General features: G+C 45.8%; 3 protein-coding genes across 53 annotated transcripts in view; 1 reads left to right on the top strand and 2 right to left on the bottom strand.

The window, feature by feature from the left end:
* Positions 1-10,690, top strand: part of NDUFB9 (NADH:ubiquinone oxidoreductase subunit B9) — a 576,062-nt gene extending 565,372 nt beyond the window's left edge. For 17 of the 47 annotated variants that reach the window (XM_050801743.1, XM_050801763.1, XM_050801748.1 and 14 more), the window contains exons 2-5: positions 626-757; positions 4,028-4,220; positions 7,657-7,770; positions 10,473-10,690. In XM_050801743.1, the coding sequence (XP_050657700.1) occupies positions 657-757; positions 4,028-4,220; positions 7,657-7,770; positions 10,473-10,604 (540 nt within the window). In that variant the 5' untranslated portion in view covers positions 626-656 and the 3' untranslated portion in view covers positions 10,605-10,690. Of the gene's footprint in view, positions 1-578; positions 758-4,027; positions 4,221-7,656; positions 7,771-10,472 lie in introns of all 47 variants that reach the window. The other 30 variants (XM_050801746.1, XM_050801745.1, XM_050801770.1 and 27 more) reach the window with 3 other exon arrangements.
* TATDN1 (TatD DNase domain containing 1) overlaps positions 1-27,536 on the bottom strand; it is a 233,945-nt gene that overhangs the window by 47,890 nt on the left and 158,519 nt on the right. Inside the window, exon 2 of one of the 2 annotated variants that reach the window (XM_050801710.1) lies at positions 495-548. In XM_050801710.1, the coding sequence (XP_050657667.1) occupies positions 495-516 (22 nt within the window). In that variant the 5' untranslated portion in view covers positions 517-548. Of the gene's footprint in view, positions 1-494; positions 577-27,536 lie in introns of those variants that run through there. The other variant, XM_050801709.1, reaches the window with a different exon arrangement.
* The window catches only part of MTSS1 (MTSS I-BAR domain containing 1), a 184,128-nt gene continuing 168,093 nt past the window's right edge, over positions 11,502-27,536 (bottom strand). The window contains exons 9-15 of one of the 4 annotated variants that reach the window (XM_050801694.1): positions 26,213-26,310; positions 23,328-23,538; positions 19,081-19,200; positions 18,055-18,249; positions 16,601-16,774; positions 16,114-16,276; positions 11,502-14,410 (exon numbers count right to left, since the gene is read on the bottom strand). In XM_050801694.1, coding sequence (XP_050657651.1) covers positions 13,710-14,410; positions 16,114-16,276; positions 16,601-16,774; positions 18,055-18,249; positions 19,081-19,200; positions 23,328-23,538; positions 26,213-26,310 — 1,662 coding nt within the window. In that variant the 3' untranslated portion in view covers positions 11,502-13,709. The remainder of the gene's footprint in view (positions 14,411-16,113; positions 16,277-16,600; positions 16,775-18,054; positions 18,250-19,080; positions 19,201-23,327; positions 23,539-26,212; positions 26,311-27,536) is intronic. The other 3 variants (XM_050801696.1, XM_050801695.1, XM_050801697.1) reach the window with 3 other exon arrangements.

Below are 27,536 nucleotides of genomic sequence, written 5' to 3'. Positions count from 1 at the left end.
CACTAGATGGTGATGACAGCAGAACTGAGAGCTTTGTGCCCTGTGTTTCTAGGCCAGTGCCAGGCTCACTTGAGGCGCTCATTAACTATGATATGAACGAATGAAAGGTTGAGTGAATTGGTCCCTAAAAGCGGTCATCCAAGGGCCGGGAGGTGCACGTGGGATGAATGGGAACACAGTGATTGGCCTTTTTGGAGTTTTCTCTCTTTTTTTAAAACAGAATACATTACAGATGTTGAAAAGAGCACAAAAATCATAACTGTACGGCTTGGCTTGTTAATTTTTACAAATAAACACACCCTCGTGAATCCAGGACCTAGATCAAGAACCAGAACATTAACAGCACCCAGAAACCTCCCCGCGCCCTTTTCCACTGAGCGGCCCTTTCAACCCTTACAAAGCCGGAGGGCGCAATTCCTGGGTCCTGTGACCTTGGTGACCGACGCCCGGGACAAGTCAAAAAGACCCAAGGGCGTGGAAAACGCTCCTCTTACCGACAAACTTGAAGCGACCCATGACCGCGGATGGGAGACCTCCCCGGCGGAAGCGGAAGTGGCCGCCGGCTGCTCCACCCTTCCGGCTGGCGTTGTTCCGTCAGCTGCCGCAGGCCTACGGATTCCCGGCTGTCCCCGCGGCCGGGGAAGGTCAGCGCAGTGATGGCCTTATCGGTGTCGGGGGTCTACCTGACCCATCAGCAGAAGGTGTTGCGGCTTTATAAGCGGGCGCTGCGCCACCTGGAGTCGTGGTGCGTCCACAGGTAAGGGATGGGGACCCAGGACTTGGGAAAGCGACCCTGGGGGCCCCGTGGAGGTGGAGAGGCCACTGGGTACCGGGAGGTTCAAGGATTTCGGGACGGAATTGGAAGGTGGCCTCTCGCGCCACAGAATCCTGTCCTAGACCCGGGTTCGAATCCAGGCTTCGCCACCCATGGCCGGGAGATCTTGTAGAGTTGCTTATCGGGTCTGGGCTTCAGCTTTTTGTGTAGTGAAACGGACGCAGGACCAGCGCAGAGGGTCGCAGGAAGATTAAGTGAAATAAAGGAATACGCCTAAAATTGTAATTGTCATGGGTCCAGCGCTTGCTAAATAATCGTTTTCTTCACGATCTTCTGCTTTCCAATATTAACAGCAGTAAGCTATGCGTTATTTTCTTTAGTCAGCAAAACTCTAGGAGTTAGGAATTATCTTAAGCTTATTTTACAGATAAGGAGGTAAGTACAGCTAGTAACTTGCTCAAGGTGATAGCGTTTGTAAGTGTCTGAGCCAGGGTTAAAATTTAGGTCTTACTCCAAATCATCATCATTCGTCCACCCCTCCCATTAGCTTTTCTCTTTTTAGCTTCATCTAGTCCTTTTCATTACCTTTACATCTTTTTCACCTCTTACATAATTCTCTTTCCTTCTCTATCCATCTGAGACTAGTGTTAGAGCATAGTGTTAAAATCTGTAGATTTTAATAACCTAAATTCAATGCAGGGTGGGCTGACAACCCAAGATGTGTGAGTGCCAGGCCTCCACTCCAGTCTTAGAACTCCCCAGACCTATTTTATAAGAAGGGCTTCTGGGAAAAAACTCCATGGAAAATGGATTAGGCCTGGAAGAATTGCAGAGGGTGTTCTCGAAGCCCAGATTGCATGTATGTGACTATTAGAAAGTCACTGACATACTTCTCTTGATTTGGCAGGAAGATGGCCAAGTACAATGTGATGGGATTGTTAGTTTCTTCCTTGAGTTTTCCTTATTTATTTATTTGACAGAATTTGCAATTCAGATTCTATGCTCTATGCTAAATATATAAATGTTAGTAATCAATTTTTGAGCTGCAGCAGCTCATGGATTAGTGGGGAAAATGGACATGTAAACAAATCGATGATGAAGGAAGTTGAGCCATCCAGGATTCAGGTATCCCAATACAAATGATAAATGTTTGAGGTGATGAATATCCAAATCATCATGATTTGATCATTATACATCATATGGATGTATTAAAATATCACATGTACCCCATAAATAGGTACAATTATTATGTGTCAAAAAAAGTTAAACATGAAAGAAAAGAATTCAAGCAATACTGAACTACAGCTGGGAATACTAAAGTCCATAGTCCTAGAGGAAGATGATATAAACTAGCTACTATGACAGCTATGGCTCAGCATTTTTTAGATCTGACATTTTTTCTCAATCCTTGCCTTAATTTCTTCCTCCATTTGCCCTCATTGTGCTGTTCTCTGTGGTTCCATCCTAGGCTTACTATGTTGCTGTATGTACTTTGGGCAGCCTCATTTAGTGCTGGGACTTGAGTCACCACCTGTGCGCATTTGTCTCTAGAGCTGTAGTTCAAATTGTTTGTTAGATCACCGACTGTTGACCGGACATGGTGGCTCACGCCTTTAATCCCAGTACTTTGGGAGGCTGAGGCGGATGGATCACCTGAGGTCAGGAGTTCGAGAACAGCCTGGCCTACATGTGAAGCCCCGTCTCTACTAAAAATACAAAAATTAGCCAGGTGTGGTGGTGGGTGCCTTTAATCCCATCTACTCGGGAGGCCGAGGCAGAAGAACCGCTTGAACCTGGGAGGCAGAGGTTGCAGTGAGGCAAGATCGCCCCATTGCACTCCAGCCTGGGCAACAAGAGTGAAACATTGTCTCAAAAAATAATAATAATAAAAAAAATTTGAAAAGATCACCAACTGTTCTCTCAAACTCAAACTCAATTTATCTAAATTCTTTGAAATCAAACTTGTTTTCCTATCACTCCCCATTCTGACTCTTTTCCCAAATTTCCTGCCTCCACTAATGGTATTATTAGTAATTTAGTTACTGAGCTTTAAGTCTCAGAATTGATCTCAAGTATTTGCTCCTTCTTTGCCAATAACACACATACTCATACACCATGTATAATTCGACACTGGTTTTTGTAAATTCTCTTTCTAGTATGATATTAGTAACTGACATTATTGAACACTTGGGATGTACCAGGCACTTTTTAAAGTGTGTTTATCTTATTGAATGTTTACGAGAGACGGAGTTTCGCTCTTGTTGCCCAGGCTGGAGTGCAATGGCGTGATCTTGGCTCACCACAACCTCCATCTTCCGGGTTCAAGCGCTTCTCCTGCCTCAGCCTCTCAGGTAGCTGGGATTATAGGCGCCCACCACCATGCCCAGCTAAGTTTTGTATTTTTAGCAGAGAGAGGGTTTTGCCATGTTGGCCAGGCTGGTCTTGAACTCCTGACCTCGGGTGACCCACCCACCCACCTCAGCCTCCCAAAGTGCTGGGATTATAGGCATGAGCCACTGCACCTGGCCAGAAGACATTAACTTGCCCCAGGTTACACAGCTAGCAGTGGCAGAGCTAAGATTCTACACAGTCTGATTGGAGAGCCTCTTCTCATAACCAGGAAGTCTAAATGTCTCTAAATGTCTCTCATGTCTCCTGTCACCATCACAGCTCTCTACTTTCAGGCCCTTGTCATCTGTGTCCTAGATTACTGTCCAAACCTCCTAGCTGGTCTTTGCCCAGTTTCTTTAGAACTTGACTTTAACTTGCCTAAGGTTATGCAGCTAGTGTCAGAGTCAGGATACAAACCCAGCTCTGTATGAGCTAAGCAGTACTGTTTCTGCCAAGTAACACCTTTCTTATTCATCTTTGTATCTCCAGAATTTAGCATAGTGACTAGCACAGGATAGAAGGAAATGGAAGTTGTCATTCAATGAATGTTGAATGATCCTACAGAGGTTATAGCGTTTCTCTTGCGAATTCTCTTTTCTTTTTTGTTTAAATCCTCTTTCCATTGTTGGATGTAAGAGGAGAAAAATGATTAGGGTATATATTTAATACATTATTTTTTGCTGCTGCTGTTTGGTGGGCTCTAGAGGAAGCAGCCATGATGATACGGCTGCTCCATTAGGAGGGTTGGGGGAGGCCCACTGCCCATCCAGAAGGTGTCAGGAGTGCAGCCTCCTGTCAGACAGCAACTCTGACCATGTGAGTAGGTAACATTTCTAATCTTCAAAATCATTTTGGTTTAAGAGACAAATACCGATACTTTGCTTGTTTGATGAGAGCCCGGTTTGAAGAACATAAGAATGAAAAGGATATGATGAAGGCCACCCAGCTGCTGAAGGAGGCTGAGGAAGAATTCTGGTTCTGTCAGCATCCACAGCCGTACATCTTCCCTGACTCTCCTGGGGGCACCTCCTATGAGAGATACGATTGCTACAAGGTAGGCGAGAATTATGATGATGACTGCCTTCTGAGAGATAGACTTTGTTTCTTCAGTCCCAGACCTCAGGCTTAGAAATCACTTGCCCTTTAAGGGGTAGCTAGGAGACTTCTTTCCTGACAGTTGTCAGACACAGGCCTACCTTATTTTACTGCATTTTGTTTTATTGTGCTTGGCAGATACTGTATTTTTACAGATTGAAGGTTTGTGGCAACCCCGTGCTGAGCGAGTCTATGGGCACCATTTTTCCAACACCATGGGCTCACTTCCTGTCTCTGTTTCTCAGTTTGGCAATTCCTGCAAGATTTCAGACTTTTTTTTATTATTAGTCTATCTGTTGTGGTGAACTGTGATCAGTCACCGTCGATGTTACTATTGTCATTGTTTGGGGGCATAAAAACCATGCCCATATAAGACAGCAGACTTAATCCATAAATGTGTGTGTCCTGACTGTCACCGACCAGTAGTTCCTCTCCCTCTATCCCTCTCCTCAGGGCTCCCTATTCCCTAAGACACAGCAACACTGAAATTAGGAAAATTAATGTCCATACCATAGCCTCTAAGTGTTCAAGTGAAAGAAAGAGTTACATGTATCTCACTTTAAATCCGTTGCACATCTCTTACTTTAAATCAAAAGCTAGAAATGATTAAGCTGAGTGAGGAAGGCATGTTGGAAGCCAAGATGGGCAGAAAGCTAGGCCTTTTCTGCTGGTTAGCCAAGTTGTGAATGCAAAGGAAACTAAAGGTTTTTTAAGGAAATTAAAAGTGCTGCTCCAGTGAACACAAAAATGATAAGTGAAACAGTCTCATTGCTGATACGGAGAACGTTTTAGTGGTTGGGACAAAAGATCAAACCAGCTACAACATTCCCTTAAGCCAAAGCCTAATCCAGAGCAAGTCTTTAACTCTTCATTTCTGTGAAGGCCGAGAGAGATGAGGAAGCTGCAGAAAAAAAGTTGGAAGCTAGTAGAGGTTGGTCCATGAGGTTTAAGGAAAAAAAGCCATCTCTGTAACACAGATGTGCAAGGTGAAGTAACAAGTGCTGATGGAAAAGCTGCAGCAAATTATTACACAAAAGCTGGCTAAGATAGTTGATGAAGGTGGCTGTACTCAACAACAGAATTTCAGTGGAGATGAAGTAGCCTGTTTTTGGAATAAGATACCATCTAGAACTTTCATACCTTGAGAGAAGTCAATGCCTGGCTTCAAAACTTCAAGGACAGGCTGACTTTCTTGTTAGGGGCTAATGCAGCTGGTGGTTTTAAGTTGAAGCCATTGTTCATTTGCCATTCTGAAAATCCTGGGGTCCTTAAGAATTATGCTAAACCTACTCTGCCTGTGCCCTAGAAATGGAATAACAAAGCCTGAGTTACAGCAAATCTGTGTACAACATGGTTTACTGAATCTTTCAAACCCACTGTCGAGACCTGCTACCATGTCTACTAACATCCATTCTACAGCCCATGGATCAAGGAGTAATTTCGACGTGCAAGTTTTATTATTTAAGAAATATATTTTGCACAGTTATAGTTGATATAGATGTTGATTCCTCTGATGGATTTGGGCATAGTAAAATTTTCTGGAAAGAATTCACCATTCTAAATGCCATTAAGGATATTTGTGATTCATGGGGAGAGATCGAAATGTCAGCTTTAATGGGGTTGGAAGAAGTTGATTCCAACCCTTGTGGATGACTTTGAAGGGCTCAAGACTTCAGCAGAGGAAGTAACTGCAGAAGTTGTGGAAATAGCAAGAGAGCCAGAATAGAAGTTGATCCTGAGGACGTGACTGAATTGCTGTAATCTCATGATAAATCTTGAACAGATGAAGAGCTGCTGCTTATGGATGAATAAGAAAGTGGTTTCTTGAGATGGAGTCTCCTGGTGAAGATTTTGTGAACATTGTTGAAATGGTAACAAAGGACTTCACACAGTACGTCAACTTAGTTGATTAAGCAGCAGCAGGGTTTGAAAGGATTGACTCCAGTTTTGCAAGAAGTTCTTCCGTGGGTAAAATGCTATCAAATGGCATCACATGCTATAGAAGTGTTTGGTGAAAGGAAGAGTCAATTGATGTGGCAAACCTCATTGTTATTTTAGGAAATTGCCAAAGCCACTCCAACCGTCGGCAAACATCACCCTGTTTAGTCACCAGCCATCAACATTGACACAATTCTCTCCACCAGTAAAAAGATTGATTTTCTGATGGCTCAGATGATTGTTGGAGTTTTTATCAATAACGTATTTCTTTTGTTTTTGTTTTGAAAACGGTCTCCCTCTGTTGCCCAGACTGGAGTGCAGTAGCATTATCATAGCTCACTGTAGCCTGGACCCCCTGGGCTCAAGCAGTTCTCCTGTCCTAGCCAACCAAGTAGCTAAGAATACAGGTGAACACCACCACACCTAGCTAATTTATTTCATTTTTTGTAGAGATGGAGTCTTGCTATGTTGTCCAGGCTGGTCTCGAACTCCTACCCTCATAGAATCTCCCTACCTCAGCCTTCAAAGGGCTGGGAATAAAGGCAGGAGCCACCTCGCCCAACCAATAATGTATTTTTAAATTATGTACATTTTTTATGTATATTATGTGAGGTTTGCCACATCAATTGACTTTTCCTTTCACGAAATATTTCTATAGCATGTAATGCCATTTGATGGCATTTTACCCACAGAAGAACTTCTTTCAAAATTGGAGTCAATCCTCTCAAACCCTGTCACTGCTTTATCAACTAAGTTGTACTATTCAAAGTCCTTTGTTATTTAATCAATATTCACAAAATCTTCACCAGGAGACTCCATCTCAACAGACATCATAATGCTATCGGACACTTTATAGTATAGTATAAACATAACTTTTATATGCACTGGGAAACCAAAAACATTTTGTGACTTGCTTTATTGTGATATTTGCTATATTGCAGCGGTGTGGATCCAAACCCACAGTATCTCTAAGGTGTGCCAGTACTGTTTTTTAGGTGTCAGTTTTCTCTGAGATGTCATTAAGACTTTCTACTTTCAGATTCAAGATCATACAGTATACTTTTTGCTATAACAAAGTTCATTTTAGACTTTAAAGTTAACCAACTTGGATTGATGCTTAATATTTCTGAGATACTCTAATTAAGAGTTCCAAGTAAGATAAGACTACTCTGGATATTTAGAGAAGGCAGGTAGGGGAGGAATGAAGCCAGTTCTCCTTGGACTGATGATGGTGCTATTTTTCAGCACCGTGTTTGACTCTAAGGCATTTTCCTTTATTATTGGTTCCTGCTTATCCTCTGCTGTTCCTTGCTTAGAGTTAGAAACAGTCTGGTAGTTGCAGTGATTATAAAAATAAAAATGTACCTTGATCTTTGTCTTACATCTCCTGAGCAAGCCCTATCAGGGATAGGTAAGTGTGTCCTGTGGATTGATACCATGATTTCCTCTCCTGACAGGTCCCAGAATGGTGCTTAGATGACTGGCATCCTTCTGAGAAGGCAATGTATCCTGATTACTTTGCCAAGAGAGAACAGTGGAAGAAACTGCGGAGGGAAAGCTGGGAACGAGAGGTGCGTTCTACTTGTACTTCAATATTCGTTCGCTATGTAGATGGAGTCAAGTTTTGATCCCCACGTGCAGAGGTCCAGATTCCAGACATGACAGTTACTCTGGGCCCTTACTTCTCAGATATACTGTGGTATCTAAGTGTATCAATTTAACATTTATAACCACCTTACAAGTAAGTTAAAGTGCATTCCCTGGTCTTTTTGGCTTTGTCTTTGATTTTGCTTCAGATCTCCTTCTCTTTAGTCCTTTGCCTGACTTTCTTGCCTTCTTGCCATACGGTCCCTTAACCTGCCTCTCCACTAGAGTCTTAGGCATTTTTTAGTCATGTTAGGATGGTCAGTTATATTTTTAAAAGCTCAATCTTGCTGTAGTGTGAAGACTATATTGGAGAGAGGAAGAGAAGAAGCAGAGAGACCCTTCTAGGATTATTGCAGAAGTTTAGTCAAAAGGTTGTCATGATCAGCACCAGGGTGGATGAAGTGGATATGGAAAGAAATTTACTCAGGACATCATTTGGAGGGATGTGACGACTGACTGGATGTTGAGGGTGGGCAAGGGACAGGGAGGAATCAAGAATGGTTTCCGGGGCAGGGTGCAGTGGCTCACACCTGTAATCCCAGCGCTTTGGGAGGCCAAAGTGGGTGATAGCTTGAGGTCAAGAGTTCATGACCAGCCTGAACTAGAGATGGTGAAACCCCGTCTCTACTAAAAGTACAAATAATTAGCTGGGCGTGGTGGTGTACACGTGTAATCCCAGCTACTTGGGAGGCCAAGGCAGGAGAATTGCTTGAACCCAGGAGGTGGAGGTTGCAGTGAGCTGAGATTGCACCACTGTCCTCCAGCCTGGGTGACAGAGCAAGACTCCATCTCAAAAAAAAAAAAAAAAAAAAAAAAAAGAGAGAGAATGGTTTCTGGGTTTGAAGCTTTAACATCTGGAGTTTGGTGATGTTTACCAAGATAGGGAAGATTGGGGAAGGGGGCACAGGTGTCAGAGCAGCAATCGAGAATTCATTTTGGAAGGCTGAAGTTTGAGAATCCTGTGACATATCAAGTGCAGATATCAGAAGCCAGCTTTAGATGTGGAAATCTGGAACTCCCAGGAGAGATTTGGCCTAGAAACAGAAACTTGGGAGTTTTCAGTTTTAAAAGCCATGGAGAGATGTATGGAATCTTTAGGAGAGAGTGTAGAGAAAGAAGAAAAGGAGAAAGGATTCTTTGTCCATTATAATTGGGCAAAAGATTATATATAAATTTGGGTTAGAAGTTTTGAAGATAACAGACTTGTGTAATAGCTTTGTTGTTTTTTGGTTTTTTTTTTAGTGAAATAGGAGGAAAAGCCCAGAACAAGTGGGCGCAGCATGTTTGGAGAATATGTGATAGTCACGGGGAGAAGGTGTGATAGTCATGGGGAGAGGAGGGGCTTGCTGGAGAGTACTAGGATGGCCAGGTGGCGAAGGCCCTTTTGAGGTTGGGAATAGTTAGTGAGTAATGACTCCGATTTGCTCCAGTGTCTTTTTTCTCTTTAGCAATACTAAGCTGTATGAGCACAGGCCTGAGGGTATGTGGTTCAGTTTATCTGTTGCTCAGAGAGAGTGACAAGCGACTTGAGGTTATTCGAGAGGAAGCTATTGTCATGATGGAATCTAAGCTGGATTGAAAAAAAACAAAGTTAAGCCGGGGGGCAGATGCAGAGAGGGAAGGCCAAGTTGGGAGATCTGTGAAATGGTAGTCTCTCTGAGTTTCAAGGAGGCATTTAAACAAGTGAGTGGGAAAGGGAGAGTGTGGTTGGACAGTGGGGTATTTGAATTCATGATGTGGAAGTTGTGCTGGTTCTGGTGATAACACTAAGGATATTGACCTTTGCAAGTGTTTGGCCAAGGGTGACCCGAAGGAAGGGCACTGTGGCCAAAGGGGGCAGTGTTTTGTCAGAAATGTCTCACTCTTTAGAAGCTGGAAGTATATTCATGGTGAGCCACGGGTTCATTCTGCAACTGATCACTGGGATAACCTCAACAGTTCCTCCTTTACATATGCCATCACTTCAGCATTATTAAGCAGCACATGTGACTGGAAGCCCAGGGCAGCCACAATCCAGAATGGGTTATCCTCTGTTAGGACATTTATCTTGGCTATAACTAGAACTGGAGGTAGTAGGGCAGCATTTGGCAGAACTGGGCATATTTTTACATGTGATTTTGTGGTTTATTTTTGTCCTTGGTTGCTAGGAAGGGGGCTTACAAGGAACATCCCCAACATATTATGAACTAAGGTTTCTTAATGGTGCTTTTGGAGAACACTTAGCTGAGACACAAAAATAAATGTTTTTCTGGTCAGTGAGTGGGGGACTGTGACAAGGAGAATTGGAATGATAGTTGTCATGCTTTTGTCTACAGAGTAAGAGGAGGTCCAGATAATCAGGTGATGAAAAGGGGTGGGGGGAAGAATAGGAGGGAGGAAGAATAGGGGTGGGGGGAAGAATAGGCTTTACTGTTTAGAAGAATGGGAAAACCCTTAAGGAGACTTTTCTGAAAGTGTGGGTATGAAAATAAAGCAGGTGTATGCGAAAAACACTTCTCAGTATTGCGATCAGTGTGTCATGTCAGTGACAGACCATGGATAGAAAGCTGACCCTTCGCTGCAGCAGACAGATTTTTGAAGTGAATTAGATTCCTTTGGTAATGATTCCTTCCTTGCCTCCTTCTAGGTTAAGCAGCTGCAGGAGGAAACGCCACCTGGTGGTCCTTTAACTGAAGCTTTGCCCCCTGCCCGAAAGGAAGGTGATTTGCCCCCACTGTGGTGGTATATTGTGACCAGACCCCGGGAGCGGCCCACATAGAGAGAGACCCCTCATCTTTCATACTTGCAAGTGAAATACGTTACACAACATGCACTTGCCCTAATAAAAAAATCAATGAAATGGTCTCTGGTATGACTGGCGTTCTTCTAAGAATTACCGTGATGCCAAGTGACTGTGCCACTATCATTGTTTTATCAATTGTGCATGTGAAGAAAATAACGGGACATGTAGTCGGTCAGCTGTGTTCTCTGCAATAAATCACGGATAGCACATATTACCAGTAAGGAAAAACTGAGGCAGAACCAGATTGAGGCGAATAAACGCTCAAGTCAAAAGCCTAATTAGCTGTGGTAACCGGAAGGAATAAGCAAAGCCAAGAACAGAAATACTGAGGATTTAAAAATAACCTTTTTGGTTTTCTAAAGATTTCACTAATGGAATTTTAGTTTTTATTAGAACAACAACTCTCCCTAAGAAGTACATAGTCAGCAAATAAGCCTGGAATTTGTGGAGTTCCCTCAAGGGTGGAGGTTTGATGGTCGGGGTTAAATGGTCCAATCTGGGATAAAACTTTGTGGTGCTTATTTTAGAAGCAGTTTTCCAGCTTTGCTTCTGCTACCGTAGCTTGGATTGTCTGCGGACTCAAAGGTAAGGGAATAACAGAACTCCTTAAATGTTTCAGAAGCTTTGTTTGTTGTTCTTGTTTTTTAAAGATAAAGCAGTTTTTAAAACTTTCAACCCAAAACAGCTGCTTTTAGTTCTTGATACCTCATTAGATAGAACTGTTTTCAAATAGTTTCAGGCAACCAATGATCTTATAGCCATCACAAAAATATTTTGTCACTTTCTATGTAAGCTCTATTTGAGTCCCAGTCCATCTTCTAACATTTGACTAAGACCTCAAACTGAATTGTAACAAGACTTGAAATACATGACTTTTTTAATCTAGTGGTTCTTTATTTATAACGTAGGCTGAAGCAATTGTTACAATGTAGAAGGGAGACACAGTACACAATTGTTATTTATACAAGTTTAGAACAAAAAACTGCACAGGGAGAGGTCAACTCTCAGTACAAACTAGCAACTAAACCACAATAATTTACCGTTAGAAACGATTTCTTTATTTTTAGCTGTGACACTGCTTTTACAATATGCAAAAACACAAGCAGAACTACCCAAGGTGTGTCGTCACATTCTTTCTACATTGAATTTGGCAACATTTTATTTATTCAGATTATACTAACGTTTAAAAACTAAACAAGTGAAAAGCTGTACCAAGGTACAGTTACATCCATTTATTTCAAAGGCTTAAAATACCACTTTTATCTATTGTGATTACCTTGCAGCGATTTCTGCTTTTGCAAAAACCATCTCAAGCATCATATGCACAATGCATCAGCTACTTTTAGTCATCAAGATTGGTGGGCTAAACCACAGGCACTACTGTTGCTTATATTCTGTAAAAGGAGCTTGTTTTTCAAAGAAAAAAGCTTAAATAGTTTCTAATAATCATGCCTTTGCTTTAAAGCCGTAACATAAAATGTCCTTGAGCAATTGCAGCAGTGTTCAATGTTAATATATAGAACAATGACCATACGGCACGTTACTCTCACATCCAATGCAGTTATGTGTTAAAGCATAAGATTAGGTAATTGAGGGTTAGAGCCAACAGGAATCTGCAGGGTGTATGAGACCCACCAAGCTCCTCCTCTTCCTTGAGAGGGTTAGGTCAGAAATGTGCCCTGTTAACTGACCTGACTGCTAAGGGACTTGCTTGCTTTCTTAAACACTATTGTCTTCAAATGTGATCCCTTTAAATCTACAAATCTCTGTTGGTTTTAGGGTGTGGGCATTATAACAAATTTAACTTTCATTTAAAAAAGAAAAGACAAATCCTTTCCAAAAAACATTACCCAGAATACAAAAAAGGACAGTATAGTGGTCAGATTCCCAGTGACAATAACCAAATCCTCCTCTCTTCAATGTTTACTGTGAAGCCAGTTAACTGCCATTTATTTGAAAGAAGAAAAGAAAAACAAGCCCCCAGATTGGTAAACACATTGGCAAGTTGCTTGCTAGACTCCAAGCTGGCTACCCTTGTCAAATCCGTTCGAGTGTTTTCAAAATATTTGGGCTTTTTAACGCACCCAGCCTGCTGGGCACAGTTAAGTAAAAGGCATTTACTATAAGAATTCCCTGCTATCATTTTTAAATGTTTTCACATTTTTTAAAACTGCCTTACCCTTTTGGATGTATTTGGATTCCATGAAGGTGAGTACAATCAACGAGAAACTGAAGTGGGGGCTTCTACGACTGCCCAGCGGCAGCAGCATGCATGGGGCTGGAGGTGGGTGCTGTGTGCAGTCCAGAGGAATCGTGGGAGAAAGGAAGTCCTTAAACACCCTACAGAAACAAACACTGCAATCCAGTATGGCTTATTCGGATGCATTTACCATGAAGCTACTAGAAGAAATTCAACCTACGAGGCTACTCTTAAATGTAACAGGATCGGCTATGTTGACGGTGTGCCCCTCCCATGGCCCTCCCCCCAATCCCAACACAGTCTACCATTTCCAGATTTACTTCACTCTGAATATTGCTCATCAATTGTTACTCCTGCTCTTTTCATCTAGAACATAGTATATTTAAATGAGGATTTTACCTCTTAGCCATTTAGTTTGTACATTAAAATAACTTGCATTTGCTTCTAAGCTAGACTACTACAATGCCTCTACAAAAGCTTGTGGGGGAAGAAAAAGAAGAGTGAAGTATAGTAAATCCTTTTCTAAAATTAACTACTTCGTGGTTGCCCTGCCCCAACCCCCACCCTTATGCATTTAAAATTTTACAAAGACTTGTAAAAAAGTTAAATGGAATTTGGCACCTTCAGAAAAATCAAAAGGGAAACTAAGATTAAAATGTGCAGAAAGAAAATTGTCAATATTTACAAATTAAAAGATCAAGATTATGTCAGTTACATAGGTTGGTTTTAATTCTTATCTAAAGGTGTCGAGTACTTTCAAAAGAGCTATATTCCGAGTTGCCTACAAAATCTTTTGTTTTATTATAGATTGGAATGGATCAAGACAAATTAGGTTTTATTAATGAAACAGTTCATTGCCCACTGGCGTGTTTCTTGTGAGCCTAAGAGAAGCGAGGGGCCGAGCGATCATTTGTTGTGGTCTTCTTCAGTTTCACGCCCCTTCGGATGGCGTTCAGCATATCTTCTCCTTGTGGAGTATCCCTTGGGCTCAGGTCTGCAGGGTCACTCTCTGGAATCTGGCCTGGGGAGACAGTGGCACTTGGGGGATCCCGTTCCTGGTCTTCGGCTTCACTTTCTGGAATTGCCTGTCTGTGCTCCTCAGGGATACTGGGCTTCGGGCCTGGAAGTGGAGGGTTAACGGAAGCTTGGCCGCTCCACATTGAGGAGGGCATGCTGGTGACACCTTGGGGGCCCTCACCCACAGATGGCGACTCAGGGCTGTGCTCCCCCCGCTCTTCTGGCCCATCTGGAGGGGCTGGCAACATCCCTGGGAGGTCTGGGACCGTTGGGGTCTTGACAGGGATCACGGGCGTCTTGATGGGGATGGGACCAGCTCCAATGGTTCCCCGGCGGACAGAAGGCTTGGTGGAAGGGGTCCGTCGGATAGTTGCAACCCCTGGAGTGACCATAGCAGGTCCCAGGGTGGTGGGGAGGCCAGCAGTTGAGGCTGGACGCTTGGCTTGGAACATCCGTCGGTAGGACTGGCTGATGTCGCTGTTTCTTGGAATGGTGGAGGACTTGTCGAACTCCTGTTGATCTGCCTCCTGGTCACCACTTACAGAGAAATAATCATAATCTGAAACTGATTATAGGATTTGATTAGACATATTCAAGACAGCAGCTTTGCTTTTTGATTCTTCTGTGCTGGGAGGACAAAAGGCACGCAAGCCAGGGTACGCACAGTCTCATCCCAAGCTTCCCCCAGGCTTTTCTACCATCTTCAGAAAGCCTCACCAACTACGAACTCCCTGGCAGGGATCTTTGCTTTGTTCACTGATGTGTCCCCAGTACCTATAACGGTGCTGGACATGGTAGGCACTCAAATATCGTCAATGGGGAAGAAGGTAAAGCTGCTAGGCTGCAGCGAAGCTCCCTCCAAGCATCTCTGGGAGGGATAAGGGGGATGAAAGCAGACAAATTCTCCAGTCCAGAATTCAACATGAAGATCAAACCTCAAACAGACTAGCCTACGCGATAACATCTCCCTGATGATTAACTGGAGAGGCAAGGGCTAGACAAAGAAAAAAGCTAATGACAGTGAGTCCCTGACAACAAGGGACGAAGACAGTTTCCATCAGTGTGACGTGCTCCCTTCCTTATAAGACCAATCTCAGGATGATGCGGGAGCTTACAGATTAAACAGCTCACAGCACTGATTCTGAACCGCCGTACTATTGACCATTTGGGCTAGATAGTTCTTTGTTACGGAGGACATGGTGGGGAGGGGCTGTGCTGTGTATTCCAGGATGTTTAAGCAGTATCCCTGCCCTGTGCCCACTAGGTGCCAGTAGTACCCCTTCAGTTGTGACAACCAGAAATGTCTGCAGTCATTGCCAAATGTCCCCTGGGAAAGAAAATCACCCTCCAATAAGACTCACTGTCTTAGAGGTTTTGAATGATGAATGGCATAGCTTTTGGTCAATTATCATAGATATTCCAGCTGTTAGATTTTCATCTTGCCTGACTTGTGTGTGCAGTGGACATGAGGATGAGGGAGGCAGGTCTGATAGAGGATTTGGCTGGAATAGGTTAAGAACTTGGGCATTACACTCTAACACACAGGTTCAAACTCCAGTTCTGCTACTTACTGGTTGTGTGAATATGAGCAAGTTATTGAACCTTAATTTCCACTTCTGTAAAACAGGGATAAAAATACCTACCCCATAAGTGGCTGTAAAGATTAAATGGGAAAATAACCATAAAGTGTGTAGTGCAAAGTGCTAAAACAAAAATGAAGCTATTCCTTTGAGACAGGGTCTCGTTTTGTTGCCCGGGCTGGAGTGCAGTGGTGCAGTCGTGGATCAAGCAATCCTTGCACCTCAGCCTCCAGAGTAGCTGGGATCACAGGTGTGTGCCACCACACCTGGCTAATTTTTGCATTTTCTGTAGAGACAAGGGTTTCGCCATGTTTCCCAGGCTGGTCTCGAACTTCTGCAGCTCAAGCAATCTGCTTGCCTCAGAGTCCCAAAATGTTGGGATTACAGTGTAAGCCACTGCGCCTGGCCTGAAGCTATTCTTACTACAGCACGTCTCCATTCAAATTGGAGACTTGTGTATGATGCTGCAAAACGCAAAAAGCTGTGAAAATCCAGACCCCTTTCTTACATGGCAGCTACCTCACAACTACAGATGAGCTCCCCAAAGCATTCCCAGATAACGAGAATGATCCTGACGCCTGTTAGTTAGCCAGTGGTGAGGCTGTGGTTAAAATGGACCAGCAGTTTTCTATCTCCTCACCTGGTGCTGCTCAGAAAGCCTAACTGCGTACCCCAGGCTGCCTCGTACCTTGGGAAGGGATGGTGTCCTCAGAGCAGCAGGGGGTGGTTGTTTGGGTGCTGTAGCCGCTGGAGCACTGAAGCGAGTCCCGGCTGCTCCTCTGGGTGTCCAGCTGCAGGCCCCGAGACAGGGCCAGGGCCAGCTCCTCACAAGCCTCCATCTCCTCGCCAGGCTGCAGGTTGGAGGAGAGAGACACATAGGTTGCTTCGGGGGGGCCTCAATGTCACTCCTGTTCTGCCCCCATGAGCGCCACATGCCTATGGGCCCAGGGGGCTACTGATTTGCTTGGGTCCCACTCTGACCCTAGAAAGCTCTGCCTCTCTCATTCCCACACAAGGCTTCTTCCCAGGGACTCTGTGGTAGGGCAGGAAGTCAGGAAATGCAGCCCAGGTCCCTCCAGCTGCAAGGCTGCCTCGGCCCCCCAGTTGCTGGCCAGAATATGATCCCCAGCCAAGCTGAGGTGGCCCCAACCAAATATCGAGAACAAGAGCGTCACCCTGGTGGCAGCCGACACAGTCATGCTCCGTGGTCTCTGAGCCTCCTCGGCGGCTGCAGGTGGGCCACTGGCAGTAGTGGGTCCTCCCCCGTTGGGGTCTGGTTCTCGCTTCTCTTTGCGGCGCTGCAGGGTGTTCACCAGAGGCTGGTCATAGGGCCCTGGCTTAGCCCAGTCCTACGCAGAACAAGTGCGGTCAGGAGCCAGGGCCTCTGCCTCCACTGGAGGGCTGCAGCGACCCCATAGACAGCTCCCCAGAGAAGGCAGCTGGGCCCCTAAAGGGGAGCCTCCGGCTGGGACAAGCCACAGGACCTCTGCCTGCCCTCTCCAGGCTCTAAAGGGCAAGGAATGGAAAACCCTTTGGGAGCCCCCTGTGTACCTCCCTTTTCCTCGTCTCTGCCCAAAGATTAAAAACCCTCACCCACCAGGCGGCAGCAGGAGACCCAGCAGCCACCTAACGGGTGACCAGTGTAAGCTAAGGGGACCCGCCAGTGGACAGCGCACCCTGCTTCTCCTGTCTGAAGGGACCGTCGCTCCTTAACCCGGATGACTTCCAGTTAGGGAACGGCCACCAGCGAGCACTAAAGCAACATCAGCCCCTCTCCCTCCATTCCCAGGAAACCAGCCTCAAAGGGCATGGCAGGCTCCCTGCCCTCTCAAGCCCTCAGAAGGAAAGGAAGGCAGCCAGGGGCCGTAGAAAGATTCTGAGGAGTCTTGAGAGGCCCACACAGCCTGTGAGGGCTAAAGTCAAAACTGGCTTAACATGCTGGCAGCCGAGGGGCCTACTTTTCAAATTAGGGTCCTCCTCTCAAAAGAGAGCACATTATCCTCCTGGAGGAGCATTGATCGGACTTGCTAGGGGATCATTTTCAAAGTTTGTCTTTATATTAAAGCAAACATGTTTGAACACTCAAGACTAACACTAAAGTCTGCATGTACTGTAAAGCTCAACATGATCATCCCAAACCTGCTTTGGGTTGTGGTTCTGTTACCACAGCCCAGCAGGGAGCTCATCAGGGAAAATGGGAAACCTGGCCAGAAGGAAAGTCCCCCGCTCCGGACCCCCTAGAAGCTCTGATCATGCTGACACCCCCAGGTGGCCCCTGGGAGGGATCAACCCACAGATTTCAACTTGATGCAAAACTGGGCCTTTCAACTTGGGACTGCCGCTGCCTGCGATGCACACTGCGCTGCCATCTATCTCAGGGGTTGACCAAAGTCCCCTGAAGGAAAACCCTCAGCCCCAGCTACCTGTGGAAATTGCTGTCTTAGAGCTGCCGGCTGCTTTCTGGTTCTCCCTCAGTGGGAGTTTCCTGAGGGAGGGGCATTATGGGGAAGAAGGCAGAGTGTGAAAGAAAGGGGGTAAGGGGAGAGTCGGGGTGAGGGGGGGTGGAACAGAAGAGGGGTGAGCACAGAGGCAATGACAGGGGGAGAGGAGGAGGGGGAGAGACACAAACCTTCCAGCTAGGGATCTGAGATGACGGGAACATGCCGGGCCCAATGGTGTAATAATGAGCGTAGTCTGGAAGGTGGACAGAGGTGACCCGAGGGAGCAGGCGGGAGGCAGGCAGGCAATGAGGGAAAAGGCCTGCACCCGTGGGCCCCACGTGGGACTCACTTGATAAACTATAGTGAGAAAACCCATTAGACAACTGGAAACAAACAAAAAGGGGGGAAAAGGAAAAAAAATTAATATAACAGGATGAGTGCGAAGATACAAAATGGCATTGACATTCAAGGGAGGGGAAACCTGAATATTTATAAGTAAAACAAACAGGGGCTCCGCTGCTCACGGATGATCCGTGATGCAGGAGAAAAGAGCCGGGGTGCAAAGAATGCACATCAATTTGACACCAAATAAGCATCTATGTTTGACCTACGTTTTAGAAGTTCGGGAATTGATCAGTGCCCTCAATTTGGGGCCTTCTCAATGGTTTTTGATTAAGTAACTAACGAAGCCTCATTTCATGGTGATAATGATTTGCTCATTTCATTATGCAAATTTAAAAATTCCAAAGCATCTTCAAATGAATCTGTTCATTCTAGGTTTCCAAAATCTTCACATTGCTCAGGAGCACATTCTCAATCAAGGGCAAGGGGTGGGGGTGCAAACTAAAAAGCAGAAGAGCACACAGCCTCTGGCACAGTGACATGGCTCATCCAGCGGTCTGGTGGGTGGCTCGGGAAGGGAGGGAGGAGGATGGATAGGCACGCAACACCTGGTCTGGGAGAAAGCCTTCACACCTCCAAATTCCCCATACCCCTTCCTCTCCCTTGGGACGACCATGTGGTCCTTATTCAGCAGCCAGACACTCATTCTAGAAAATGCCCTCAGCCTTGTCCCACCCTCTGTCCCCAAGAGGAGCCCCATTCTTGGTGTTGATTCTGAGCTTCCAGGTTGCCGCGGCTGTGAGGGCTGTGTGAGCAGCAGGCTGGGGGACCAGGGAGAGTGGGGCCGCTGTGGCTGCCACCCAGGCGGTCACCTTCTCTGTGGACACCCAGGCACCCATGGTGGAGCCCGAGCTGACAGAGGTGGGGGAGCTGCACTCGCTCACTGACTGGCAGGTTTCCGAGGCTTCAGAGGAGGCTGAGCTGGACGAGTTCTGCAGCAGGGGAGGGGCCACACGAGAGGACCAACAGAAATTGAACCACACGCCACCAAAATATAATAAAAAGAGAGGAATGGGGATGGGAGTGGGGAAGGGCACGCACAGAGAGAAAGAGACAGACATATACACAGAAGAGGGGAGGATGAGAGAAGCAGAGTGTTAGGGTTACTTTTCCCCCAAAGTTGCATCCATGCAGAGGCTTTCAAGCCCTTGAAAAGAAGCGTGCGACCCGGCCAGCCCTAGATCACCAGACCGTGGGTCCCCAAGGACACGGATTTGTGTGTCTTTCGCTGGGACCCAGAAGCATGGCTGGCACCGGAATATCTGGTCATGGCATTGGAACTTTGTGCTCTCTTGGGTGTTTCTTCATGTGCCACAGGCCCAGGTCCCCAGGGAGGCCCTGCCTGTCGCCTCTCTTATGTGCACAGGTGTTATTTATTGCATGAGGGTGGATCCTGGCTTGGGCTTTTGCTACATGTCTGCCTGGAATGGCTCGATTTCCTGGACTCTCCCTTCATCAAATGCAGCCTGTGGATCCATGAGGGGTGGTTTCCAGCTATGAAGACTCATCAAGATATACTTTTAGGTTTCTCATCCTGGAGTGTGATTTTGGGGGTTGGGGCAGTGGAGCCCTCGGGTCACCACAGTGTTTCGGATGGCCACTGTGGGGTGGAATGAACCATCTCCAGAGAGGTCTCATTTGGGAAACCATCTCTTCACGGTGATCTGAATGAAACCCCAGGTCCCTGCCGCAGTCCTAGTCAGCCAGGGCGTGCGCTCCCACGCTGGCTTCCTGATGTTCAGCTGGGGCAGGGACTGGTCCTGTGACCTCACCTACACCCAAGTTTCTTCTGGTCCTGAACCTGGCATGTGGCTGGTGCTCAAAAAATCATGAATGAGTGACAATGATCGTCTGTTTCATGTAAATTGGGTCTCCTGGGCACTGCTTCGCGGCCATCCAGGCACTTGCTTTAAATTTTTTCACTGTTAACTGCAATCTCTGGCTTCACCTCAGTTTGTTTAAATAAGTTGACTCCTCTCTATTGTAATTTATCCGAAAGTGCTCCTGCATTCACCATCAGGGAAGCCAGAATCATATTTCTGTCCCTTTCACCTACAAAAGAAAGGTCCCCACAAAGGAACGGAGATTTCGCTTTCCTGTCCTGTAAGGGCAAGGAGCCAATCAGACACTCAACAACGTGTGGGGCTCAGTGGACCGAAAGCAAGGAGAGGCTCCACAGTGGATGGACGTCCCAGCTGCACTCCGAGCTCAGTGTCTGGTTAGCAGCCCAGGATCTGAAGTTGCAAAGTTTGGATTTAAGTTACATTTGTGCCCCTTCTCAGTTGAGAAACTGTGAACTTAAAGCCCTCTAAACCTCAAATTTTTTATCAATAAAAAACAGCTAGATGTGGTGGCTCATGCCTGTAATCTTAGCACTTTGGGAGGCCAAGACAGGAAGACGCCTTGAGGCTAGGAGTTGGAGAAGAGCGTGGGCAACACAGCAAGACCTCATCTCTACAAAAAATAAAAAATGTAAAAGATGAAAGGAGTGAGGGTTGAAAAATTGCCTCTCAGGTACAATGTTCACTATTTGGGAAATGGAAATAGAAGCCAAATCCCCACCCGTATGCAAGGCACATGTATTCTCAAATCAAAAATAAAATTAGCCAAGCATGGTGGCACATGCATATAGTCCCAGCTACTTGGTAGGCTGAGGTAGGAGATTTGCCTGAATCCAGGAGTTCAAGGTTACAGTGAGCTATGATCCCGCCACTGCACTTCATCCTGGGCAACAGAGTGAGACCCTGTCTCAAAAAACAAACCAAAACAAAACAATACAACAGTAACCCACCGCAGGACTGCAGGTTCAGATTTCTTTGGACTTCTGCTAATTTTTATAAAGAACCTATTGACTCAGAGTAAATGGCTCTAGGGAGAGACCCTCATTGAAGACAAGGCCCCACTCCTGGGCACAGATGGGTGAAGGCACAATTTGAAGAGTGGAGGGAGGTAAACCAGAGAATTCTGAACAATTCCATCAATCGGCTTTCTTCTCAGACTGTGTTACTCAGTAGAGAAATGAAGGGCTCCTGTGCCTCCTACATGTGCGCCCCCTTTCTCCCTAACAAAGGGGAAGTTACTGCCTTCAGGAGATTGTACCCTCTGGCTAATGTGATCTGTACAATGACCTTCAATTTCCCCTTTACCTTATAATAATAAGCAGTCGTAATGCCCTTCTTAAAAAATATGAATTCTCTATTAAGTTTTTTAGCATCCCTGAGCTCATTAAAACTACTCTAGTGGCCGGGCGTGGTGGCTCACGCTTGTAATCCCAGAACTTTGGGAGGCGGAGGTGGGCGGATCACCTGAGGTCAGCCTGACCAGCCTGGCAAAAGCCTATCTCCACTAAAAATACAAAAGTTAGCTGGGCGTGGTGGCAAGTGCCTATAATACCAGCTACTTGGGAGGCTGAGGCAGGAGAATCGCTTGAACCCGAGAGGCGGAGGTTACAGTGAGCCAACATTGCACCACTGCACTCCAGCCTGGGGTGACAAAGCGAGACTCTGTCTCAAAACCATAACACAACAAAACAAAAAGCTCCCCTAGAGTTGCTAGCCACGCATGTCTTGGGCACGGGTTTTCAGATTTAAGTAAACCCAGCATGCCCTCTTCTGCTTCCCTCTATGCCACAGGAAACACTGCTCTAGCCCCATCCACACTCACGGTCTTAGAGGGGAAGGCTGCAGCATGTGGCTCTCCTTTTCAAAAAGGGGTGTCAGTGCACACTACTATGTTAATTTGTCAGTCAGTTAAAAACACACACACAATTATGCTGCACACTAGAACAGCCTGGAGGAACTGCACATTCCAGCTCTCCTCCAGACCCTCTGCCCTCTCTGCTTGCGAGCAGCACATAGGATTTAGTGAAGCACACAGCGGGGAAGAGGGGACTCCTTACAGAGCGAGCCAAGCACCCCAGCTGGGACACGCACTCTCAAGCACTCTCAAACTACAGCCGTGGCTCTTAGCTCTGAGTGCGTTTAAAATTGAGTGTGTATCCAAGGAAGACAGACAGAGGCCACAGTCCCCCAGGATGGTTGAAAAATGCTCATGGGAGCGCTGAGCTGTGAGGAGAGGAACGTAGAGCTCTGGCATGGGTTTCCCAGCAGGTGGGGCTGTGGGGCACCCAGCATTCTGTATGTAGAGCTACTTGCCAAGTTCAAGGCCAACACCAACCCAATGACACTAAGGGAGAGAGAACAGAGAGGGGATCACATACATTGATGATGCACATGAAAGGTGTTCGGATACCCTGGCCAGCTCCTGCTTTCTGCTCCAGCTGGAACCACTGGGCTGGGCTGGGCCTAGCACCATTAAACCCAGCTGTAGTTGAAGAGGTTCTGCCACACCTCCCCTTCCAGAATCTTAAGTGTCAACAGAATTATGTGCAGAAGCTCTGACAATTTATTCTCATTCTCAGCATAGATTGATAAAGGGAACCTGGGAGTGCCAAGGAATGGTATTGGAAGCGTTATTCAACCATAGCATCTCAGCCATTCAGGGAGAAATGAAGAGATTCTGCCACACCTCCCCTTCTAGAATCTAAGTGCCAACAGAATTTATGTGCAGAAGCTCTGATAATTCATTCTCATTCTCAACACAGACTGATAAAGGGAACCTGAGAGCACCAAGAAATGGTATCAAAAGCACTATTCAACCATAGAACCTCAGTCATTCAGGGGGAACCTGAGATGTGGGGGAGCAAGTGTCCCCATTGTGTAATGCCCTTTAATTACAGCATTTAATTATGCCAGGCTGGGCACTTACAGGGACGCCTGAGAGTGGTCAAACCTCTTTCAATCCATCTACTTACGTGTGAGAGCTCCCCAAACTGATGTGGTAATGCAACCATTACCACCATGGAGACAGGCTTCAAACCCACTTACAGCATCTCTCCCTTTGGGGAGCAAGACATCTAAAGATGAGAAATTAAACCAGAGGTTTCTCAAGTCAGTAGGCAGGGGCTTGTCTAAGCCAAGGTGCTTCTTTGGTTGCAGCCATTGACGGTGGTCAGGGCACCAGGTGTGACAGCTGCTCCTGGAGCCAAAGGCACCCTTACCTGGTTGGGGGCCTCTGGCGGCATGGGGGATGGTGACTTGGACTGGAAGGCGTCCTGGGATATGAATCCTGAGTCGTGGGAGGACACGCTGGACAGCCTCACAGGAGCCTGCTGGGTCAGGTTGGAGCTGCGGTAGCGGTAATGTGAGCTGGGGGAATGCGAGTGGGAGCCGCTGGACCGAGAGTCACTGCTGTTGACACTGTTCAGGCTGCTGTGGGGGACAAGTGGGTGTGAGGGGTGGGCACGGAAGGCAAAGAAAGGGGGGCAATGGTAAGAGGAAGGAGGAAGGAGGGGAACAGACAAGAGGCAGAAGAGGGAGGAGCACAACATAATGTAATCAGCTCTCTGCCCCGGAGATGCAGCGCAAACCACAAGACATGTTTTCAAAACACCAAATCACGAAGCTGGTCAACAAAATGCTTTTCCAGCTGACCCAGGGGGAAATACAGCTGCCAGGGCTCAGGTCTCCGATGGAAACCATGTGGCGTTCTTAGGAGGCAAGTCAAGTGCCACCCAACTCTGCTGCTTCGCCTGCCACCAAAATGAGAGGAGCTGATGTCAGTAGCAAGAAAAGGGACAGGGCTAATCTGCCTGCAGGAACCATAAGCCTGTAGCAAAGCCCACTGGGGCTTCAGCGTGACTGGAATATTCTTGGATGCACCATCTGGGTCCACATGACTAAGGCCAACACAGCCAAGCACTGACTGCCGATGGATTTGCTGAGGTGATTTCATCCTAGGTGAGTCTGGTCAAGCCCACTGTAAAGAACATCAGCAAATCAACTCACGATGTTGGTGTATGTGTTTTGCCTTTTAACAAAGTGATGCTTTAATTAATGGATTTACTCTGACCCCAGCTGTTTCTCTGTTAAAATATCTGTGGGTCTGGCACAATAACACACTTGGCAAGAGGCAGGCAGCTTTCAGCGACTAAGAGCAATCAATGCTCAGCTGTTTGCTTTTGAAATGGCACAGTAAACAGGATGTCAAATAATGACACACCCACTCTGGATTTCCGTCTGCATTCCGTCTCCACTCACAAGAAACATGCTCCTGGCTGGGTGCGGTGGCTCACGCCTGTAATCCCAACACTTCAAAAGGCCAAGGCGGGTGGATCACCTGAAGTCAGAAGTTCGAGACCAGCATGGCCAATATGGTGAAACCCCACCTCTTATAAAAATACAAGAATTAGCCAGGCGTGGTGGCAGGCACCTGTAATCTCAGCTACTTGGGAGGCCAAGGCAGGAGAATCTCTCGAACCCAGGAGGTGGAAGCTGCAGTGAGCTGAGATTGTGCCACTGCACTCCAGCCTGGACAACAGAGTGAGACCCCATCTCCAAAAAAATAAAATAAAATAAAATAAAATAATTTTAAAAAACCATGCTTCACACTCTGTATAGTAACTTAGATCATAAAAAGCAGCAAACAAGGTCCAAACAAACAGAGCTGAAATAAAAAGGGCAGTTGTAGAGGCACCAGCAGGGATGAAGTAAACAACTAGGGCTGGGATTGGAAAATTCATAGTTTCTGCTCCTAAGCCTGCAAGAGACTCTGGTTTGCAAAATCTGGCAGCTAATAAGGTACTCAAGGGCAGTGTGACTGTATACACTAGAATTACTTGGTGCAAATGTTCAGACAGACACAGGGGAGCGTGCTGGAGGAAATCGCTGCAGTGAGGAATAAATATCATGACTTTTGCCGAAATTTCCCCTCCAGTCAGCCAGAAGGGGGCAGTTGGGAACCGACAGTAAAGCTCACAGCAACTCCACCCCAGCAGCCTCGGAGCTGCAGATGTCAGTGCAACATGGTTTTCTACTCAAACGAAAATTATAAGGAAGAAAAAAATACTCATGCAACTTTCTTTTACACTAACAAGAGAGATTTTTCTTGGCAACAACAAAAAGGTCACACACACACACACACACACAGAGTCGATGAAAGATAAGAAACAAACCATATCTTCAGGGGGCAGAATGTCCAGGACGCAGCATCTTAGATCTGAACTTCCTGCTAAGTGTACAGTGTACAAGCTCCGCAGTGAAAGGAAATACGCATCAGCATGCACCAAAACATCACCATAGACAGACTGAACAGATCCATCCTGCCCTTTACTCTCAATGCTAATACACAGGAAGTGGAAACTCATTTGGCTTTGGAAAGTTAAATGAAAAGAGTAACAGGACTACTATACCAAGAGAGATAAGTGGTACATCATGCTTCCATCTTTCAAGAAGAGGAGAATAAATTTTCCTACTTGGCAAGCCAAGAACAAGTGACTTCTAACAGAAAACTGCTGGACAACAGTTTTGCAGATGACGGAACTATTCCAACAGATTTTGTTCCAGTAGGGAACGGTACTAACTAATAGAGGTGTGGCCGTGGTAGTGGCGGCGGTGGTAGTAGTAGCAGTGACTGACAGAGCAAGAACTCTAAATAACTTTATGAAACCCTGAAACAAAAATATGGAGCAAAATGAGGGCATAAGCCATTGTGACTTCCTTCATTTGTTCTGGCAACAGTGAGAACAGCCTGTGTAAGAATCAACCCAGGTTCACCATTTTTTTAGGCCTTAGAAGGTTTTCACTCTGCTAAACAGGAAAATCAAATGTGATCTCATAGAATGGGAAAATCACGACAACATACAAGTGAGAGACAATAAGCTACATCCACGAGTCAAGGGCTAATGGGGTTTTCTTTCTGATCCAAAATTAATCCAGAGACTAAAGAGCAAGACCAAAATCATTACCATTCTTTCAGCTCATCATCCCCCTATTTCCTGTTCGAGAATGAGCCATTCTAAGAGATAAGGACTGGCTCGATTGCTCATATTAGCATAAAGAAAAATGACCCGTCCTGAAAGCAAGAGTGGACCCCGGCTTCACTTACCTGCAGACGCTGGACTTTCTGGACATGGTGGTGCTGGGGGAAGAGGGTGGCGTCTGATACGACCAGCTGTAATCAGAACCTTTCAAGTCCAAAATCACCTAAGGGGACAGAGCCAGCTGGGTGAACGAGGGGCTGAGAGGGGAAGCGTTAGCCATCAAAGCTTAACATCCACCAAAGCATCAAAAGGCTGCCATCATGGAGGTGGGAATGAAAGGAAAACATGTTAAAAAAATTTTTTTTAATTGAAGAGCCACACTACCAAATCTATCAATGTCATAATCCGTTTACTGAGAAAGTAAAACTATAATTAATAGGGAGAAGGGAGAGAAGGGAAAAGGAAAATCATGAAATACCAGTTGAGAGAGGGAGAAATACAGTGACCAATTATAAGAGCCATTTATACCCAAGGCTAGAATTTATAGGATTTTCCTCTTATAACGCCATAAAGCCAATCATGGTTCCCAGACTTGCTGGTAGTGCATTTTAACCATTTGATATTCAGTGCTCATTTCTGCCCTATTTGACCAGCACTAGAAATTTTAAAGCCTGACAGAATCAAGAACAAGCCAATTCTTTCATTATTATTTCTACATCCATCTCCCTTGCTTGGCAAAGGGCCACATGAGTATAAGGTCCACCTTTCACTCACATAAGAAGCACTCAGTAAATGTTTATTTGTCAAGTGAATGCATGCATGCTCTGGTCTAATAAATATCATTTGATAGAATAAAAAAACACGAGCTCCCAATTTGCCCTCTGAGCCGGCTCTCCAAGGAGACAAAAAGATTGTTACCAAGTACAAAAGCCAGCGTGTGAATCATCACTTCCCTCAAATACGTCTCTTCCCATAGCGTTCGTGTGATGTGAATTAAATGAATAAAGCATAAAAATGTCATCTTTTTCATAAGATGAGAGAGCTCCCCATGCATTGCTCAATTAGAATGGGAGAAATGGAGAATGGCTGACAATGTCAACCAAAACACACCAGCGACGTGTTCTCATGAGAGTTGACTTCTAGAGGGCAGATGAACACAGCAATTAAGTGCACGGGATCTGGAACCTGACCACTAGGTTCCAATACCAGTTCCACTACCTACTAGCTAGGTGAGCCTGGCTAAGCCACTCCATCTGTCAGTGCCTCGCATCCTCCTCTATAAAACAAGCATAATCGTGAAGCCGAATGGAGGAAGTCAGGCTATGGAGAGACCTTGGGACAGTGCCTGACACACAATAGGTTCTATGTCACAGCTCGCTATGGTGATTCCATATATTACATCATGAAGGACATGGTGAATAGGACTACAATTTAAGACGTGACAAATGC

This window comes from Macaca thibetana, chromosome 8, assembly GCF_024542745.1.
Source record: "Macaca thibetana thibetana isolate TM-01 chromosome 8, ASM2454274v1, whole genome shotgun sequence".
Lineage (NCBI taxonomy): Eukaryota > Metazoa > Chordata > Mammalia > Primates > Cercopithecidae > Macaca > Macaca thibetana.
This window is presented reverse-complemented; position numbering and strand designations above follow the sequence as displayed.